This window comes from Stenella coeruleoalba, assembly GCF_951394435.1.
Source record: "Stenella coeruleoalba genome assembly, chromosome: 2".
NCBI lineage: Eukaryota > Metazoa > Chordata > Mammalia > Artiodactyla > Delphinidae > Stenella > Stenella coeruleoalba.
Window position 1 is genome coordinate 91,123,767 of NC_137147.1, and position 22,476 is coordinate 91,146,242.

Consider the following 22,476-nt stretch of genomic DNA (forward strand, 5'->3'; position numbering starts at 1 on the left):
AGTACTGGTTCTGCTGCTAAGGGTCTGTCTTCTTGGGCTAAGGCGTTCAGCTCTTTGAGCTCTGGTTTTCCCTACTCTAAAATGATAATGTGGGTCCCACGTTTTCCCGAAGATTTAAATGAGGATCAAGGACTTTTTATAAAATATGTGTCCAATCAAAAGTTGATTAATATAAAATCTGATCAATGGTATATTTTAACCAAGCATCTCTTAAATAAAATAGTAACAGCTACCACTGATTAAGTGCCTAATATGTGCCAGAACTTATTACATGAGGCCCTTTATATTCATTATCTATTTTAATCCTTGTTTTATCCCCCAAGGGATACGCTATAATCTACCTGACAGAAAAAGCCTGATAAGAAAACAGGCTCAGAAAAGTCAAGAAACGTGCCCAAGGTCATAAAGTTAGTAATAAATGGCAAAACTATGATTCAAAACAAATCTGGATCTAAAGACTGTGCTCTTTCCACTAGCCCCTTAGAATTAATCTGGCATTAACAGGAAATGCATTCACAGCAGTAAATTTTCCAGATGACTACATTTTAACTTTAAATTTTTACGTAAATCTGTTTAAAACACATTCATCCACTTTTTGCTTTAATTAACTAACCAAAGCTGAAGGCTTTCTTCGACAACTCAGGATCATGACTGTGGACATTCTGATGTGGATCAGAACAGGCCTAGATGTATAAAGCTGCTTACCCCGGTGCTCAGCAGCTCTGGCACCATGCGTTCCTGTAGTTCTCTCCTTGCCGAGGCATAGCCGTCTGGCTGAAGCCCTGGCAGCACCTCTCCCAACTCCCTGACCCAGTTACTCTGTGGTCAGTTAGGAAATCAGGTAACTCATGGGGTACCAACAAATCTAAGTGAATATGGCCCTGGGATAAGAGCCCCAAGGTGGCTCCTAATAAATACATCCCATAATCTTGGTCTGCTATTTGCTTCTTGGCTTCTTTCTAGATTGTAGTTGGGATCTGTTGAGATGAGAGTCCCTAAAGACTGACCTCCAGATAAATGGAAACTTACTCAACTAATGTTAACATCATGTTCCACAGCATCACCTGATTGAGATTTTAATTTACTGAATCTCATTTTACTGTTTAGAAAATGGAATCACAGCATAAATTCTAAAACTTATTGTGGAACAAACCTTGCAGGAGATTTATACATTTGTATTTAGTTGCATGATACCTGAAACACAACAGGTAGTAAATACTTTCAAGAAACACTAACGATGGCAAACTCAGTCTTAATCTATAAACAAGATGGTGGTGGTTTCATTCAAGAATGCATTCAAGGGGGACTTCCCTGGTGGTCCAGCGGTTGGGACCCCGCACTTCCACTGCAGGGGGCACAGGTTTGATGCCTGGTCAGGGAACTAAGATCCCACATGCCACACAGTGTGGCCAAAAGATAAAAAAAATAAAATAAATTAAAAAATAAATTAAAAAACAAAAGAATGCATTCAAGAAAGGCTTTCCTTAGCCTGAATACAATCTCTTTCATCTTTATCTTTATCCCAGACCAGTAGACCAGTAGAACAAATGGATAAATGCCCCTTTGTACATCAAGCATTACATTTAGCACACAGTACTTAGTTGCGTACAACTGTGTCTCCTTTTCCCCATCAGACAAAATATAAACTCCCTGTGGGAAAGGAGAATGTCTGTTTCATCTTTTGTACTCTACTCCCAGAGCCTTGCACAGCCCCTTAGCAAGTGCTTCAAAATATACATCCTTTCCTTCGTTCATCTTTTACGTGTTTAATGGTATCTAAATGTGCTCCATCTTCTACCACGACCACTCCCCGCCCTACCCCCGCTGGTCCCTAGAAGGGATGATGAAGCACTCCCTTCCGTGACAGTGCTAAAAATATCTGTGTTAAGCAGTGTTAAAATATCTCCGTTAAGTGTAAAAGACAGAATCTGTATTTTAAAACTAAGGTCACAGTAAGGTTCCTAGGGAAAATTAACACTTATTTTCTCATATACCATTGATAAATGCCTACTTCCAACACACAGTGTTAACATCATAAAAATAATATGCCCCCACCTTAAGTAATAAAACATACATAATTTAAGTTGTAGAATTTAACTTACATATTTTAACTATATCATTTTTACCTTATTGTAACTGCGGTGCCCTACTGCTATTGGGACAGTACAATATTAATACTTGAGGTTTTTGTTAATTTTGATTTCCGACATTGCAAGTTCATTAGAAATTACTAAAATATATTGTTCTGCACTCAAGAACCCCTTTTATTATGCACCATCAATATTATTAATGTGAATTCTTCTATAGTAAAGTATTTTCTAGATACCTCTTAACTTTGGATTTTTTCCGGTTGACTTTCTTAATACCCAAATCCACATACGATTCAGTGAGTTCTATATTTAATTCTCCTTCTGAGTCACTTGGAAATATTCCTAGTTTTGCAGCAGATTCATAGAGAGAAATTTCTTCTTTTAGTTCTTTTATTTCCTCCTAAAACACAAAATTATTGCAAGTTATATTCATTATTTTTTATAGAAGGAATCAGTCATTTTATTCTTCAAAATTCATTTTAATGATTAATAGAAGGCAGAAGCGTTTCTTCAAATGCATTCTTGGCACACATTAAAAATATAAAGGTAGCACATGTCAGGTTTTCAAGTAAGCTGAATGAACAAATGAATAAATGAATGAGAAAACAGATGTAAACAGCTTCTCTCACTCCTCCCTCCCTTACATTTTGTCCTCCACAAAAAGCCTCCCTTGAGCTGAGAAGCTGGAGGCAGCACACATCGGCTTACTAGAGTAGAGGACAGAAGAGACTGGTTTGCCAAGAAAGTGTTGCACTTTAGTCTGCCAGTGATGAAAAGGCAAAAAATGCCTCCTTCCAGTGGAGGTAATACTGGAACTCTTCCTCCCATGGAAAACGTTAAGTGGTGCTGGAGGAGGATGTGAGAGAATGGCAGGTAACTTGTAGGTTTCCCACACCTGTAGATAAACTTATCTCTGGGACACCTCCAGAGATGAAAGGATATGCCATGCGAGGGAAGGGGCTGGGCCCTGGCTCTGCAGTTGGACAGACCTGGGCCTGACTACCTAGATGTGTGGGTGAGGTTGTGAACAACTCCCATGGGCTGGACTGGAGACGGTCCAGCCACCTCTTTTATATAGAGAAAGCCAAGGCTCAGAAAGGTGATGTAACCAACACCTAATTCAGTTACCCATGGAGTCTCTTTCCAGTGGCAACACTCACTTGCAAAGTCTTATTCATGTTTTCACTCATAGCATGTGCCTTTTGTGCCTGCTGCATCTGGAGCTGGAGCTGAGCGACCTCCTGTACTGAGCCTGTGGGAGAAAGAATCATAGAATACACCAGATGTAAAGGGACAAAGTGCCTGTGATGTACAGAAGAACCTGAATCCACTGAGGCTACAGAAGGTGGAGCTCTGCTTTATTACCTTTTAACTACCTTTTTAGGAGCACAAAGGTACAGCTCGTAGGACCCAGAAGGCATAGGTCTGGTGCAGACATTTCCCAGATTTAGTATGGCTCCCCATAGGTCCTTGGGAAGTTGAAGACACAGGCTACTGTGACTTTGCCATGAATCAAATCAGCCACGTCTACAGACCTTAACACTCCACAAGTCCTTTAATAGGAGCAGAACATTCCAGCTCACAGAAAGCCAGAGCAAAAATTCTTTGGAAACCATTTCTACCGTCTAATAAGAAGACTACATCTTGCTGCCTTTCGCTTCTCTCTGAGTTCTTTTATTTCCACCACCCCACCTCTGCATGTACAAGAAGCATATTGGTATTGTACTTTTGAAGCTCTAGTAACCTAATATTCTAAATGGTTAAAAGGTTCCCATTTTAAAAGGACTTTATTGGATTTCCTCAAAAGAAAATGAGCATCTGGAAAGTGGTTAAGCAAAGTAATGATGGCATATAATGCAACAAAAGAAAATCATATTTTCAAAGTCTTTAATGGCAAAGGAAAAGGCTAAGTAATGCCATGTGAAACAAAAGGATACAAAACTGAACACAGAGGTGGGACCTAAATGGAGTATGATGAAACTTTGCCTCCACCAAAACACACACACACACACACATTTAGACAGTCTTTTCAACTTCTGAATAACCCACTCTTACATACATTGTATCAACAGTCTGATTGACATCATATGCCAAGGTCTGACTTTCATATATCAGTTGATGAATGATCACTGAGCTATCTTCAGTGTGAGCTATTCACCAGCAAACCAGGCAGTTTTGTCTGTACAGTAGTGTTTATATAAACATTTGATTATTTTATTGCATTTTACTATCATATCGTTTTATTAAATAAGAAATAAAAGTACTACTCAAAGTGATAGGAAGCATATGTCTCAGACTTAATACCACGAAGACCATACGAGAAATCTTAAGTGTGACAAAAAACGTAACTTATGGGCTTCAACTGACCAGGTAAGTGGCTACTCCACTTAGAAGAAAAGAAAAATTAAAGAAGTTATATAAAAGGATAGAACTATATGATCAAAGATCAAGTCTAAAAGCAAAATATAGTGGGATTTCATGACCATTTTTAGCTTTCAGGTATAGAACCTATCTTAACATATATTTTATTGTTCAATTTTTTCACATTCAGCTTTGATTTATTTTAAAATATACTGTGTACAGAAGCAGGGAATTGTCTGTATGTGTGTGTTCATTTCACTTGAAGGAAATACATTTAAACATTAACAACAGTTATCTCTGGGTAGTAGGATTATTGGCTATTTTTATTTTCTACCTTATACTTGTCTGGGTTTTCCAAATTATCTAATGAAAATACACCACACCTCCATACATATATACCAGTAACGATGTTAAAACAAATTTTGCCACCAATGATCTTTTCTGTCTTTTCTGGATTTAACTCACGGATCCTACTGTGTGCTCTCCAGATATTTCTACTAGCCTTCTGGGGAGCCACCGCTCACGCAGACACCGACCTGAGTGCAACAAGTTGGCACACTGCTTCTGGCTCTCCTCCAGGCTTCTCGTCAATCTGTTAATGATTTCAGTCTTTTCTAATTTGGTTGCTTCTTGATTCCTTTCCAGTTGTTTAACCTGATCTTTCAAATGACAGCAAATATCTTCCTAAATAGAAAAAGTGTCCAAGAAGTCATTTTCATGATCAGTTAGTTATTAAATATTAAACTAACAGTTATGATCTTACATAGTTGGATTTTAAGTCAAATATAAAATCATCACCTGGCAGGATCACCTCTTTTACAAGGTCAAGTGCACAGGACTGGGAGTCAGAAGAACACACTTATACGATCAAGTCATCAACTTCTCAGTCTGTTTTTTCTTTTGTAATTATGATAATAAACGTTGAATCTGAATTTGATGGCTTCTAAAGTCCCTCTCTGCTCTATATGCACAAGGCACTGTTGTTCTAAAACTAGATTCTATTCAAGCCAAAGGAAATGTATTACATGCTTATTTGCATTTTACAGTCTCAGTATAACTGTATGTATACATATTGAGGCAGACCACTTTGAACCATGGAGTTTGTAGCCCAAGTCAGCAAGGATACAGACAAACACATGGAAACTCACTCTATGCTGAACAGCCAAAAGCTCATTCTATTCTGAACAGCCAAAAATTATCTCTCCCTCTTCTGAACTTCTTTTAAACTTGATCTGTTTCTCTCATGTTTTTCCTTCTACCTTTTACATGTCTTATTTCTCTTAATAGTCTCTTTGAAGGTGCCTGTGCAGTGTCTTATACGTAGGGAGTGCTACCAAAAAACACTTGAAAAATGTCGAAGAAAAACAGACAGGATAAATGTGTGAGTGTATGGAAATACATGGAAATATATAGAAAATCCAGAGCATGTATATAATATATTCAAATGTCTACAAAAAGAAACTGTGTTTGGAAGTAACGAGCCATGGGAATCCCATTCCCAGGTAGAAGAAATCATCACCCCTCATTCAAAAAGGGCTACACAGGCTGAATTCCAAGCCAATAGCAGCACATGTGAGAGGCAGAGGAGTAAATTAAGGTAATTGGCTGACGTTACCTGAAAAAGCCTGAGGAAAATAAGTAGTAAGAGGAATATCAAGAAAGGACTTTGAAGCAGAGAGAAGGCATGTGGGGCCTGATTTATAGCATAATCTAAAGCCCAGTAATGCCTTAAGAATACAAATAGAAAATACATCTCATAAGGATACTACTAACAGTCTCCTTAAGCAGAGGAAAGGGACTCTGAAGTCTCCTCTTCTAGCTTAAAAATTCATGTGAATTTTGTATTCTATTTCATAATGTAGTCATGTTTGCTTTAAAGTTTTTCTACCAAATTTTTGAGCAAAATGAAGCTTCTGGAAATTGGTCCATGTTTATTCAACCGTGCAAACCTCTTGGCACACTGCTGCTGACTCCGAGGCCAGCTTGAAAAGCTTGGTTCTAAAGCACCAAAGTAACATGGCAAACACAACGAATGAGCTAATATTCATGACAGTGTGAATGTGTGTGCAAGAGGTGGGGGACAACTAACATTTATGTGCCAGGGAGGCCACAATAGCTTTTACAAGAGACTGAGAACTGGCCAAAAAAAGTTCAACAAAAGGTAGTTATGAAAACCATTACAAAGAAGAGGCAGACCATGGCAATAATTTGACTATATGCAACAATCAATTAAGAGTTCCCTGGTGGCCTAGTGGTTAGGATTCTGGGCTTTCACTGCCACGGCCCGGGTTCAATCCATGGTCAAGGAACTAAGATCCCCACAAGCTACATGGACAGGGACAGGGAAAGAAAGTGTCTTAGGCAACAATCAATTAAGCCACTCTGTTTCCTGTTGACAAGTTCAGGGAAACAGATTATACTCATAAAACTATGCAATTTAGGGCTTCCCTGGTGGCGCAGTGGTTGAGAGTCCGCCTGCTGATGCAGGGGACACGGGTTCGTGCCCCGGTCCGGGAGGATCCCACATGCCGCGGAGCGGCTGGGCCTGTGAGCCATGGCCGCTGAGCCTGCGCGTCCAGAGCCTGCACTCCACAATGGGAGAGGCCACAGCAGTGAGAGGCCCACATACTGCAAAAAAAAAAAAAAAAAAAAAAAAAAATATATATATATATATATATATATATATATATAAAATGCTGAGCCAACTGATAGCAAATTGACAGCACAAAAGGGATACCAGAGGAAACATTCCCAGAAAGGAAAAACCTAGGCACTTTGGAATCACCACTTTGCAAAGCAGTTATACAACTATAAGCAGAAACTAACATCAGTGCTATGCTATGCTCCATTTAAAAAAAAGAAAAGAAAAGAAAAGAAAAGAAAAATCACTCACAGAATGCAACAGTGGCAAAGGCCTTAATCAGTAACTTCCATGTATGGTTGAGGGGTCTGAAGCCCAGTCAGCACAGAATTAAAACTTTGTTCTGTCTAGGGTTCGAGTCTAGGGTTCTTCTATTGAGGGGATGGGGGAGGTGAGAAAAGAGAATGGAGCAGGCACAGGGGTTGAACACACTAGGAATTGCTCCCAGCCTGTCCCTGTGTAATTGTGCCCACGTCAGCAGAGAATGGAGAGATCCTCAACCCAGCATGGAAAAGCCACCAGACTCCACTCCTCTCGTCATGCAAGGAGGCACCACTCTCCCCGTCCAACTTTCATGCTGCTACCCAAACACAGACAAGCTTAGTAAAACCATATCTCAAATTCCATTTGTTTAAAATATTATATAAAGTAGACTTAATAATTTGTCACAGGCTTTGTCTTTCCCCACCCGTATATATCCTTCACACTGATCAAATTCACAATATTTTTCTACATAAAAAGAATGAAAAACCTTATGTAGGAAAATAAGTCTAATAAAAACATAAACACATATGAAAGTAAAATAAAATGAAATGGTATACAATTATTATTGCCACTAACACAATCTTATATAGCTCTAACTAAATCATGGAAAAATTTAGAGTCAGCTGTATAAATAAGAAAGAACAACCCAAATCAGTGTGAATTTTAAGTGTGGTGGGATTTTCCAGACCCTCACATCTTATTATTCTTCTCTTCTTTCCTTGGGTTAAATTAATTCTGAAATTACATTGAGAAAAATGATCTCTGAAATGTTATTCATTCAACTGATTCCCTGGGGTTTTGGAGCACAAGCAAACCCACTATCTGACTCACCCTCAGCTTACAACATTTTATTCTCTTTGGGGCAAAGGTGAAATAAAAACTGTGAAATATGCTCGAGTTTCATATCTAAATGATTTTAGATCAGAATCTCTTCCCTATTGATTACACTATTCTCCAAATTAACTCTTCTCCCAAGATCTAGACAATCTTTATTGACAGGTTAATAACCAAAACACTGGGAGACCCAAGAAAAGCCTTCTCCTCCTGGTTAGCTCCCAGGACAACCTCTCAAGTCCAGGCCAGCTCCCAGACACTCCTTCCTTTCAGTCCGGATTTTTCTAGGTCATATGAACAATATGCACAAATACTCGACAAACGAAGAACTAGTAATGTGAGAACTGAGAAAGTACTAACCAATCCTATAAGAGGAAGGATTTCCAATAGTATGTCTTGAAGGCATATTCATAGATAAAACTCTTTGGACTTTTAAATTATACTCATACACCTACTGCAAACAACCAGCATTTCTATATGATGCATTGCAAAATGTCAGTTATAAAAAATAACCAGCTTTACTTGTTTGTAACAGTTGCTCATTTGAAATCATCCCAACCTGTTCTTTAAGTGCAGTAACCGTAGCATCCAATTTCCTTTGCAAGGACAGCACCTGCTCTTCATACTTCCTTGTGAGGCCCATGACGATGCTCTCATGCTGCTCCCTCGCACGCTGAAGTGATTCCGAATGACGCAGGTCCAGCAGCTGCTGCTTCAGGCTGTCCAGAGCCATTTCAGTTGTTCTGGACTTCTTAATCATCTAGTAAATACACACAGGACGCCTATGCTTACGGTATTTTGACTCTGTGCTCTCTTTATGAATTTTAACTCTAAAAATCAACCACGCTTAATTAAAATGAAAGTAGAGAAGAAAGGGTCTCCCCATGGTGGCTCTAGTTCCTTAAGACTTCCCTAGCTGGGACCCACCAGGCCCATGGTTGCTGGAAACATTATTCACGGAGAAAAAAAATCTGTGGTTGTTCGAGGACAGTGAAAGAGGATTTTGCGCAAATGATGGCAACATAGGTACCAGGCAAGGAATCTGCTGCTTCTATACCGGTCCCAGTGCTGTTTGCATCCCTCTTTGCTCCAAGTGTAGGGGGAAATCCAATTGTTAGGTCATAGATAAATGACAACTGTTTCCTGAGAGACTGATGACACCTGTCAATGGTCACTTACTAAAATGGAAGTTTTGAAAACTGTAACTGTATAGCTGTTATGAAATAATTGTGTAGCAGGTTAAATAATGGCTCCCAAAAGATGCCCATGTCCTAACCCCTGAAACCTGTGAATATGTTATGTTACATGGCAAGGGGAAATTAAGGTTGTGACTGAATTAAAGTTGCTAATCAGATGACCTTAAAATAAGGAGACTGTCCTGGATTACTAGGGTGGACCCAATGTACACAGAAGGGTCCTTAAATGAGGAAAACTGAGGCAGAAAAGTCAGAACCAGTAACTTCTGTCTCTGAAGATGGAAATGAGCCATACACCAAGGAATGCAGGTGGCCTCTAGAAGCTGGAAAAGGCAAAAAAAAAAAAAAAAAGTATTCTCCCCTAGAGCCTCCAGATAGCAACACAGCACTACTGACACCTTGATTTTAGCCCAATGAGATCCACGTCAGACTTCTGACCTTCTGCCTGTAAGGTAATACATTTGGGCTGTTTTAAGCCACTAAGTTTGTGGTGATCTGTTACAGCAGCAATAGAAAACTAATATACTTGGTGATTCTGTTGCTTTTTAAATTTATGCTACTTTATTTTTTATAAATGTAATTTCCAACTTATAAAAAGATTACTAAAAGATTATGTAGGTTACGACATAAAAGCAATTCAACTCTTTAATAACTACCATTTTTCAAAAAGTTTAAAATGATGATAATCTATATTACACACAAAAATTAAAATTTCAAATGAGGCCTCTTCTTAATTCTGTTCCAGAGATTGCCTATTTATCCAAATACCACTTTAACTGCTTAAGACATTCATTCATTTGTTCAGTAAATAAGGTGGACACTTTGTGCCAGGCAGGGTTCCAAGCACTTAAGGACATGATGACAAAACAGCCAAGGTCTAAAGTCCTACTACTTTCTGGTGAGAAAAGACAGAAAAGAGCTTCCCTGGTGGCGCAGTGATTAAGAGTCTGCCTGCCGATGCAGGGGACACGGGTTCGTGCCCTGGTCCAGGAAGATCCCACATGCTGCGGAGCGGCTGGGCCCGTGAGCCATGGCCGCTGAGCCTGCGCATCCGGAGCCTGTGCTCCGCAACGGGAGAGGCCACAACAGTGAGAGGCCCGCGTACCGCAAAAAAAAAAAAAAAAAAAAAAAGACAATAACAAGTAAACAAAAGAGATAATTTCAGATATTTTTTAAATAAAGTGATAAAATATGACACAGTGAAGGGGAGTAAGAATGTGAAGCAATAGGCTACTTTAGATGTAAGGTGGATGGGAAGTCCTCTCTGTTTTTAGCTGAGGGTTTAAGGACGAGAAGAAACCAGACATGAGACAACATTCTTTAACCTTTTCCACTTAACCATCAAGAACTAGCCACAAATCTCATCTAAAACCAAGTCACTTTCATTTTTAACCACCAAAATGGTATTACTCTCATGAATCACCCACCACCAGGCTTGGTTACCAATGACTTGCGACTATTTCCCACAGTCAAATGGCCACCCATCTCATTAATCAAAGAATGTGCCACCACTTTCGAGGCAAGTCTGTTGGGGTTAGAAAATTTAGGTTCTGATGCTTTGTCAGTAACTGGCTTTGTAATCCTGGAAAAGTAATTTGACCTCTCCAAGACTTGGTTACCATCCATAAAATGGTAAATACAACGTCTCACTAATCAAAATCCCAACAAGATTTTTTATAAAGCATGAGAAGTTGATTTGCAAGATCTAGAAGAAAAAATGTGAAAAAGAGCTACTAAATATTTTAAGAATAGTACGGGTAGCCCTTGTTTACCAAATTCCAAAACACAACATAAAGCTACACTCATGATAGTACCAGGGCAAGAACAGAGAAACATAAGGAAAAAGAAATACACAGGTTAGGTCAGTTTTGAACACTGTACTGACCACCTATTATGTGCCAGGCAGTGGGCTTATGGTGGGGCTACTAAGATGAGCGCCACCCGTTCTTGCCTTCAATATGTTCTAGATCTGTTATAACAGATGTGATCATGTGGCTTGGGGAAGAAAACAGGAAAGACTTAGGAAAAGAAAACACTTGAGCATGGGCTTGTTCATGAAATAGCAGTGTGTTGAGGAAAGGGCATTCCAGAGACAGGAGACAGTACATATGAGTACATAAAAACAACAGACAGACTGTTGAGTTTGAGGAAAGTTTGAGAAGAGTAAGAGAAGAAAAAGGGAAGGATCAGACAGTCATCTCAACACCATACTTCACCCCACAAGTAAAGCAGGGTCATTGAAAGGCTTTAAGCAAGGGAAAGATATAACTACAACTGTACTTTAGAAAGATTACTCAGATGGCCAGATGAAAGAGTTAGGAGAAGGGGTAAAACATTACAGGCTAGTTAAGAGACTTTTGCAAAAATGGTAAAATCCTGAATTAGGGACATGTAGACAGAAATGAAGAGACCCAACAGAACACAGTGGCTGATTGGATGAAGGGGAGCAGAGGAGCTGAGGTCTCACCGCCCCCCGATTTCTGGTGTATAGATGACTAGGTGGATGGGAGACCCATTCCTCCAAGGAAAGGGAAAGGAATGTAGGCTTATGGTAGAAGAAGGTGTAAACTTCAAAGTTCTAAATTCAGTCCCACAACACCAAACGTTAAGTAACTAACATTTCATTGGAAGAAACAGCTGTTTACCATAAGTAATGAAGATCAAATATTTACCTGTTCTTCATTGAGTTTTAATGCTTGTATTTGGGTCTCCAGTGCTTTTATTTGTGCTTCAAGCTGAATTTCTCTTTCTTTTCCATTCTGAAAGAGTTTCTGTGATTCTCGAAGGCTGAGGGCCAAACCATCCTTTTCATCTAGAGTATTTAAAATTTTTATATAAATAATATGTTACTGTAGAGGGACCCTATACTGTAGAGGGACCCTAATTGTCACAATCTCTATCAAATATCAGATCTATATCACATAAATGTTGTAGTATTTAATTCAATTCAGATAATGAAATTCACTTGATTTCGAGAAAACTTCTTAGAAAGGTTTCAAAAACGAATGTGAGTGACACCAAAATTTTTTTTTTTTTTTTTTTTTTTTGCAGAACAGGAACCACTCTCTTCAAAAGTCTTAATGTATCCCCTTGAGGACCAAAAGGTCCCCTAACAATCATTTCAGCATTTGTTACTTGAGAAGCTACATAGATATGACAAACACCTGCTAATCGAAGAAGGAATCTGAGGACAAATTACTTTCTATACATACTTGCAATGAACGCTTAAATTCACCTAATCTTATATTCGTACCACATACGTTATTGTAACAGTTCACAAGTTCTCACAAAATAAATTTCATGAGCATTACAGAAAGAGATCTTTTCACTATCAAGTCTGAAATGAGCTGGAGTTCAGTCACAAAATTATTCTACAAAGCAAAGTTCAACACTGACCAAAACTACAGAGAGCATGAAGAGTAAGCAATTATAATTTGAAATCTGTGTTTACACTATGTGCTTCTCCCAGAGATGACTGCGTTTTCTCCTTGGCACTCCCAAAGCAGTTCAGGATCACAAACTCTTACTTGGATTAAAACATTAGGCTAATTTGTAGGCTCAGAAAATGTACTGCAAACTAAACACAAGTCTCTTTGGGAATTGGAGGTAAACCATGTAAGGATACAACAACTTTTTAGGATGGAATGCTATCAGCATATTTAAATAATGTTCACTGATCCTAACAGAATAGAAAGAAGGGAAATAATGAGGACCTCAAATCTGGAGAGAAATCCAAGGCAATGGGTCAAAAGTCCTAGATTTTCGTTTCGTGCTGACTAATTCACTCTGAGCCGCTGACCAAGTACGTCAACCTCTCTAAGCTTCTTATTTGAAATGAGATTATTGGAAACAATCTATCTAGCTCAACTGACCTCATACATGACAGCACCCAACAGTTGTCATCTTACCTTTTATTATCAGAAGCTGGTGATTCAGATATCTAATTTGACGTTCGCTTGCATCTAACTTTTCAACTAAATTGTCTAGTTGTCTCTCCTTTGCTTTGTTAAGAACCTGTAGTTGAATAATCTGCATATTTTCTACAGAGTCTGCTTTGGAATTAAAGACAATTTATTAGATAAAAGCATAGCAAAATATAAATTTGTGGTCATTTAGGACAATGTTTAGGACAATGTTTTTCAAACTGCAAATACAACTCATCAGAGTATCATGAAATCAATTCAGCAGATTGTGACTAGCATTTTTAATAAAAAATGTTACCAAACCAAAACTTGGGTCTGCTCACCCAAGTGTAGTAAAGCCAATCTACTGACGCCAGGTTCTGGTGAAGGAAAGTGCAGCGTTTATTGTGAGGTGCCGTACAAGAAGTCCGGGACAGCTGATGCTCAGAAAGCCCGAACTCCTTGAATGGCACCTTACAATAATGCTGCACTTTCCCTCACCACAACCCGGTGTCAGTAGATTGGCTTTACTACACTTGGGCGAGCAGACCCAAGTTTTGGTTCGGTAACAAGATTAAATAGAATATATCAGAGTATATCATGTAGTAGAAATCAGTATTATTATGTGAAACTTCTGTTTCATTTACATAATATTTATATAGATAAATATTATAGACCACATCACAATGTAAAAATTGTACTTCTTACTATGGTCACTTCCAGAAAAGTTTGAAAAGTCACTAGTTTGTTGTATAACTCTGAATCGCTACCATTTTGGCTAATGAAAGATAAGTATAGGGAATTCTCTGGTGGTCCAGTGGTTATGACCCCGTACCTTCACCTCTGAGGGCATGGGTTCAATCCCTGGGTTGGGGAACTAAGATCCCGCAAGCTGTGCGGCATGGTCAGGAAAAAAAAAAAAAAAAAAGAAAGAAAAAGAAAAGGAAGTATATATCAATTGCAAAGGAATAGAGTTCCATGCTTTCATAAAATTGAAAAAATAAAAGTACATCAACTTCTATAAAACCATTTTCAAAGAAAATTTCTAGACATCCTTCTTAAACTATTTTATTTTAAGCAGGAATGAATGCATATTTACACTGGCACAGAACTGCTGAATTAATAAATTAAAGAATAGATTAATAAAGAATTTTGAGGTCTTCTTTCAGAAACAAAGTCATTTTAAGGACCACTTAAAAATCATTGGGGGAAAAAACGAAAAACGTGATTTGTAGGAGAAGGATAATCCTTCAACTACACAATGACAAATATTTTTCATTTCCTAAAAGAACAATGCTTCTACATGCTAACAAATGAAACAGTCTTCTGTTTAAAAAAAGACATGGTTAAACCCCCAAAAATTGAAGACTGAAAACTCTGTTACAAGTCAAACTCCTCTTGGGCCTTAGAACAGGGCTAGCCCAGGAATAAACACAGTCTACAAGCCACTCCTCTCTTCAAACTCAATTTTTTAAACTACTGTTACTAAGAAGCTATAATCACTAAATTAGGCACTACCATTAAGTTATTTAATTAATTTCCAAATGTCAAATTTAGGCAAATATGTAACTGACTTAAACAAAAAAATAAATCAATGTGATAAAATGCAGACTGTTAAGGAAGTGATGAAAGGTGATATACGCAAAACAACCAGGAGCTATAAATGTAACTGAACACAGCAGAACTGAAAGAGTAACGCCAAGATATCAGGCCACTGTTGGGATACTTACTTATTTACTCAACTCCAAAACAGTTATGCCATACACACTATCCACTTCCACAAAAACTCAGGAGAAAGAGAGGCTACCCCCGCACATTTGCTGATGACTCCCTGGGGGAAAGGGCATTCTGGCCGCCTCCCCCGTAACTATCCTGTAGTCTAAGCATGAGATGGAAGCAGCACCATGAAGTTAGGGCCACTAAGTCCAGTTTTCTCATTGGCACAGTGCCAGAACCCCAGAATACCCAGTATGACTTTCCCCTGCTTCTTAAATGTAAAACAAAGAAAAAACTTGCTGTCACACTCTAGAATCACAGTGGCTCTTCAACACGCACAATAACTGGAAGTCATTTCACATGCCAGAGTATGATAACAAAAGTTGGACATATGAAAACACTGATTCAGGTTAGTCAGGTACAAGTTTGGTTTTGAATGTTTAGATCTCCTCAAAATTTTCTAGTAGCGCTTTTCTCATTCATATTGATACATACACTATGTAAAAGAAATTATTTTGGCAAGTGTCACATGACTAAACCTGAGATGTAAGTCTAGTTTTAATTTTGAGTATAAAGTAATTTATATAAGAGTTACCTAATACAGTAAAACTCTAAAAACCAAAAAAAAAATTCAGATAGTGGTTGACTTACATTTCTATATAACGAAAAATCTAAGATTGAAAGGAAAACTACATTTCACTTTCCAAATTAGATTTCAGTTAAAAAAATATATGAAGTTAATGAAGTCTTAACCAAGTAAAATGACTAAAATATAATACAGCTGAGAAAATTTATTTTAATTTTTCATTAAGGAAAATTTCAAATATATAAGAAGGTAGAGAGGAGAATACAATGAATCCCATGAACCTGTCTCCTAGATTCAACGATTGTGAATTCATGGCCAGTCTTGCTTTACCTATATCCCCACCCAAACTTACCCCCCAACAACATGATATTTGAAGTCAGTTCTAGACTTCATTATCAGTTTATTCATTAATACTTCAGAATATATCTCTTAAAATAGGACTCTTTAAAAAAATTCCATTATCATACTTAAAAATAATAATAATTCTTGAACATGCTCAAAGTGCTCAAAGCTCTCCAATTATGTGATTAAGAAATAAATATAAACTTGATACCTACTTTCACTAGCTCCTAAAAATTGCTGTTGCAGGCCTTCAAATGTGTCACTTCCTGCGACGTCCTGGGCTGGTGAGCCATTATTCTGGGCAGAAGACTGATAAGGTTTATATGTCACTTTATATGATTCCAAAGCTTGACAACTGGGACCTTGTGACATACCAAATTGCTATTACAAGATGATAAACGAAATTGACAATTAGGATTTGGTCTTTGCTTCAAAAATTATCTGAATTAGACAACTTAGTTTTGCTATAGAACTTAATTGTGGTACAATTACAAACTTTATACATACATCTTTGCTTAAAAATAGCACTTATTGTTATTTAACACTGTTCGTTGAAAGCCTGCAATTGTACTTTTGAGCATATAATGGGGCCAATTCCATAAATAACACTCAAGAATTCCAGTAAGATTGCAATAACAAGATACATATGCAATATGCATATGCAATAACAAGAACGTGATACAATGCTTCATATGTAATAAATACTCAATAACTTTTGTGGAATGAATAACATTTTATAGAGATGGAAGAGAAAATGACCACCTTAAAAGGACCAGAAAATTATCCTGTCATCAGGTGACATAGAATATCTATTGGCAAAATGAGGCTTTCACTGTCATTGAGAAAGTCTAAGAAGAAGCTAACTGCATCCTAAGGCTTTGCTTCATCAAACTCTCCCAGGGAGGAAAAATAAGTGTTTCTTTCCTCAACATTCATCCTGTCTACTGCTATATCATCACAAAACAGATATCAGCTTTGAAGCATTTGACCCAAAATCTGTGATAAGGGTGATGAGGTAGACAATCAAGGTAACTGACTGGTGTCATCTAGGATTAACCGCTTTCAAACTATATCAGGATACCTGAACGTAGCTTTTCACTGGAGCATAGTAAATGGTAGAAGCCAGAAGCAGCAATAAATGGAGATGGCTATTCTTTGACAAACTTAACTTTTAATGTTTAATTGTTTCCACAAAGTCTCTATTTTAAAATTCTCATTTAAGATTACTTAGATTGTAAACAGAAAACAGCATGACTAATTCAGCATGAGCCTGAATAAATGCACTCTCAGCAATATTTGTACTTAAGTCTTACTGTTGCACTTACGAATATTTCTTAATGACACACACACAGCAAATGCGTGTACACACATACACAAATTCTTGAAAGTAAAGTCAAGTTCTTACAATACCTGAAAATGATTCCTTTGAGGATCAGAAAATGTGATTACATTGGTTGGTTGGCTGTTAAATTCCTGCCTCTGACCGCTGGCATATGGCCTAAAGTTTTCAGGAAGGTCATATAAATCAGTCTGTTCATATTCACTCGGAGGGCTATAACCACTACCGCCTTCATCTCCACCTCCTTCAGGATGATACCCAGGATGCTGGTCTTCAGTTCTACTTTGATTCTCTTCCCAGCCGTTGCCCCTTTTCTCTCCAATATACACATCCCGAATCTCATTGTAGTCCTATTAGATAACAAGAGTAAAAGAAAAGCACTAAGATCTGTTCCCACCCTCATCAAAGTCATTATCACACCAGATACTTACATTTACACTTGGAGATTTAGGCAGCACTTGATGCTCATTCCAGTTCATCGCCAATTGCTCAGAATGATGTGGTCTTGAGAAAAAATCAATACTTTAGATTAGAGCCTATCATTTATTTGGACATACACATCACAAAGAACCCCAAGATTTTAACATGTTTTCCCTCCAAACTTCTTCTGAAAGTTTAAGAATTAGTCTACAATTTTACAATCATATCCATTATTATTGCCTGCAAGAGAATCTAAAGAAAAAGACATAGAATTGTGATATACAAGGGAAAGGGATTTGGGGTCCTTACTCTTCCTCTCTGCCATCCTCACTGCAGTCCGAATAGTGGAGTTCGGAGGAGGACAGGTCATCATCATCCAGCATATCGTGAGGAAGGTCTGTGAGTAACTGCTGCAACTGAGACAGGAAGGTCAGCGTCGATATCACATTGGCTTAAACACAAGATGCCAAACCAAAGCTGCCTTGCAACGAGTGATTTTGACTGTAGAAGTCAAAGAAGTTCCTAATTTCTCTATGTAATCAATGTCTTAAATTCCACAGGAATTACGTTCATCATTTCACTTGGGGAAAGGGAAACACATAAACATCAGGATTTATATTAGAAGGCTTTACCTTCTTCTACAAAGGTCTTAGATTCAAGTACACATACCACAGGATTTTCAAATTTCTTTAGGCAAACACAGCAAGTCATAATAATGGTATGATCACTGTATCATATTGTATCATGTTATGGATTCTACCAGTAATCAGACCTGGAGAACTTGACAATCAGACACCCCCTGAGGGAATCTGAGTAGCCAGATGTGCTTTGCCCAGGTGATAAGGGTAGCAGCAGCAGCAGGTGGCCTAGAAGCCCTTAAAAGCTCAATAATGTGATAGAAACCTCTTGGGGAGTGACTAATTGGTAGACAGCCGTCCAGTTCCAATGATGAAAAGATATACAATGGTTGGCTCTTATAAACAGTTGAGTAAAAAGAAGCTGTAAGATTCAGGGGGTTACAGATAAAGCACTGTCAAAAGTATGACTCTAAAACTGACGTACAAGCACATGACTCTGCTCTCCATTTTCCTAGAAAAATTACATCTTTAATATTCTCTCTTATAACAACTAGATAAATTCACTCAAGTTTCAAGATAAACCGTGATAAAGAGACAAATGAATTGTCTAATTTGTTGAACTTCAATATCTATAAATGTCTTTCTTCAAATCCCAATATAATGGCTTAAAATTTGTAATAATAAGATTCAAAATTATGTTACTAAAGAGTCAACAGACTGCCTGTAATGACTTCTCTTTAAAAGTTAAGCACCAGTTAGATTAGTAAGCTGACCGAGTCCCTCCACAGTGTGTAAATCAATCCTGTAAAATTATGCGATGAGTGAGTTTAAAGATATTAAATAAAGCCCTGGAGGAAAAAAAAATGAGCTGCTTCTTAGTCTATAGAAGGTCCCCTCCCCAATTTCTCTGCCATTAGAATAAAAGAAATGAAATGTAGCTATATAACATATCTGGGTATTACATTCATAATCAGCAAATGTTCTTAAATAAAATGCATATGGTGAAAGTTAAATAAAAATATTCTAAGAAAGGTCTGAAAGGAATGCCCCAACTGTTAACTGAGTTTTGGTGAAGTCAAATTTGGGAATGGAAGTGGTGTCCATGAGGTGGGAAAGGGGGACGCTTCCTCACCCACATAACGTATTTCTAACATTCACTGGATTGTTTGTTTACAGGTATTCTCAGTCCATTTGGTTCTTTAAAGATGCAACAAGAGAAAAATATTCTAGTCCAATGAAAAGTTATCATGATACTGATATTAACCAAGACCTTGACTTATTGATCACTTGCTCACAAAGGTAATTGAAAAATCATTTTGAGAATTAGCTGTATTAGAGTTGATCCAAAGATATAAAGAATAAGAAACACTAAAAACAAAACAGAACACATCAACATATCAGTATACCACATGTGACTAAAGAGAAAGGTAACAAAATGATTTCACAAAGAAACAAAATTCACTAAGAAAAAAAAATCTATGAGATATTTACGGAAAAAAGAGAGTACACCCACATATAACACAGGGAAAAAAACCAAAATGAATGTTTTGTACTTACATCACGTAAGGACTCCTGTACAGAAAGAATATGTTCTTCTAAACCTTCAGTGAGGTTAAGTACATAGCCTTATAGTTTAGAGGAACCTTGACAGGCACATCTAAACAGCACATTTTTCCCCCCTCACAGAGACAGAAAAAGCTACACAATAATTAAGCAGTTCTTGTAGCTTTCTTTGTGACACCACACAATTAATCAAACTGGCATCAATGGAGGAAGATTAATTTGAGCATAAGCAGTAAGTTCATCAAAATGGTTCTGGATCCACAGGTAAACTTATCAAGTAGCAAAATAATCCCTACTGTATTTAGTGTTTTATAGAATATTTTACACCTGTACTAACATTTTTAAATCATTTCATTCACCTTCAAAAAATTTCTCCATCAAGTTCTTTGGCATAGCTGGGCCATATTCCTTGGTTTCCATAGCTTTGAGGGCAGAGAGAGGCCATTCAGAACAAAATCCCAGCCCCCCCAGGCTTCCATTCCTGGGATCAAAGTGTACCCTCCTCATATACACTGTCAAATAGATTTTTCTTTGGGTCATTGAACCTTGTGCCATGAAACACAAAATTACAGTATCAACTTACACATGTTACAAAACAGAGAATTTTAGAAACTAAATTTTCCTCATTAAAGATCCACCAGACTACCAAATATGGATTCAAAGACAATGATAGCAATCCTTATAAATGGCAAGATTTAATTCCACTCATCACATTTGGAAGAAATACTGCTTTTTGGTTGCAAATGCAATCTTCTTGGTGGGATATTATTGAATATCAGCTGAGTTTAATAATTAAAGAGATACCTTCCCTAGAAAAAAGATAATTGCTAAGGCGCCTACTGAAATGCATTCTAAACTATTCTATAGACTCCTCTCCCTTTACTACTTCATGTGTTTGTTCCCGAAAAATAAAGAAAAAAATGAGGGCATTTTACTCAAAGAATTTCAGCAACAAAACACTTTACAATAACCCACATAGAACATCCAAAAAGCCTAGTTTAAGGGGAATGTCAAACGGAGAACATGTAAACTTTTCGTTGGGATTCTTCGGCTTTAATTAACTAAACAGACCGTCTTCAGAGTCTATAATCCTTGATATTCATGAAAGCAAGAGTTCTCAGATTACAAACCATACAATACATCTTCTCCCCAGAGAAGAGCAGCAAATGGAGTGGTCAACATTCATCTGCGTTTTGAACAGGTTACCCAACAAGTACACCGATGAAAAGATCCTGATATTTTAAAATATGAATTATTAAATAATGCTTTCATGGATACACACCAAGTAGAATCTTCATTTTAGCCTCACAGCCAAGTTAAAAACATCCTTGAAAAGGCCCAACATGGGACTGACAAAGGGCCAAAAACCTTGACAGCTAGAGCTTTAGTCTATGAATTATACTATGCATGGAATTTTTTTTTAACCCATTCCATTAGTTATAACAAATTTTACAATGTTAGTGGGGAAGACTTTGCCTAGATTGCCACACATCTGAAAAACAAACATGGCAACATTTACTAGACAAATACCTGCTACACTGCAGGTGACACATAATAGAACTTTAGGCCTGGAATGAACACTGGAGCTCCTCCAAGCCAAACCTCTCCTTCTAAATGTGGGCACACCAAGGCCCAGAGAAGGTCAGGGGCATGCCCATGAAAGTGAGAGTTACAGTCCCACGGCCAGCACCGTGAGAGTTCCAGTCCCACGGCCAGCACCGGAACCTGAATCTCTCCATTGCCACTCCTATCTTCTTCCACATGACATTCAGTCAGTCACTGGAAGACAAGCTTCTACCTGTCTGTATACGAGCAAGTGTCAGTCTGGCAGAGAGAGTTCAGTGTTTTTGTCCCCACTGTGACAGTCCCTGAAAAATACCTATATATTATGGGGAACAGTTCAAAGGCACAATCGAGATAAAGTATAAGAAATTGCTAAAAGAAAACAGAATATGACAGGAACAAAAAAATACAATATGAACACTCAACCATTTGTTTCTTTGCTTTTCTTACGTGACGACGAGAACATTCCACTAAATAAGTCAAATAATATTGTATAAAATGTAAACAAATGCTAGCCTTACAACTCCCCCTAGTGGGGACAAAATATCAAAAATGTTTCCAGAAGTAACATCAAACAAGGCAGTTAAAAGTGGAAGAAAGGCTATGCAATAGAAAGCCTAACCTCTAAAATACACAATTCCAAGCTCAATTGAGCTTATTATTCTACTAGAGAAGTATTGATATAAAAACTAAGAGAGACTCAAATCAGTATTCCCAGGTGCAAGTGTCTGTCTGCCAGCTGCTACTCAAACCGCTTACCTTTCTACTCAAGATCATTTTGCAGGCTTCAAATAATATCGTCACTCAATGAAGGATCATCAGCAAGTATTATCTTGATAAGCACAGATTACTAAGTACTTCTGCCCCAAACCACCAGCTCCAAAATACATACTTACATACATAATTTTACCATCTAGAACCAAGCAATAATCCCAGAGCTACTTCTGGTGACACTGCAGAAAGTACAGGTACGCGCCAGCAAACTATGAGATCCCAAGTGATACTCAGCCTTAAACTGTGGCTTTATCAGTAACTTTGAAGCTTACAGCAACTGCAGTGACAACAACTATATGTCTGTAAT

General features: G+C 37.8%; 1 protein-coding gene across 1 annotated transcript in view; it reads right to left on the reverse strand.

Annotated features, from left to right (window-relative positions):
* The window catches only part of CEP152 (centrosomal protein 152), a gene marked incomplete at its 3' end in the record, with an annotated part of 86,707 nt that overhangs the window by 53,175 nt on the left and 11,056 nt on the right, over nucleotides 1-22,476 (reverse strand). Inside the window, exons 2-11 of the mRNA XM_079913595.1 lie at nucleotides 18,001-18,107; nucleotides 17,703-17,775; nucleotides 17,343-17,621; nucleotides 16,148-16,295; nucleotides 13,295-13,435; nucleotides 12,059-12,198; nucleotides 8,750-8,950; nucleotides 4,988-5,135; nucleotides 3,251-3,342; nucleotides 2,327-2,490 (exon numbers count right to left, since the gene is read on the reverse strand). Coding sequence (XP_079769721.1) covers nucleotides 2,327-2,490; nucleotides 3,251-3,342; nucleotides 4,988-5,135; nucleotides 8,750-8,950; nucleotides 12,059-12,198; nucleotides 13,295-13,435; nucleotides 16,148-16,295; nucleotides 17,343-17,621; nucleotides 17,703-17,775; nucleotides 18,001-18,107 — 1,493 coding nt within the window. The remainder of the gene's footprint in view (nucleotides 1-2,326; nucleotides 2,491-3,250; nucleotides 3,343-4,987; nucleotides 5,136-8,749; nucleotides 8,951-12,058; nucleotides 12,199-13,294; nucleotides 13,436-16,147; nucleotides 16,296-17,342; nucleotides 17,622-17,702; nucleotides 17,776-18,000; nucleotides 18,108-22,476) is intronic.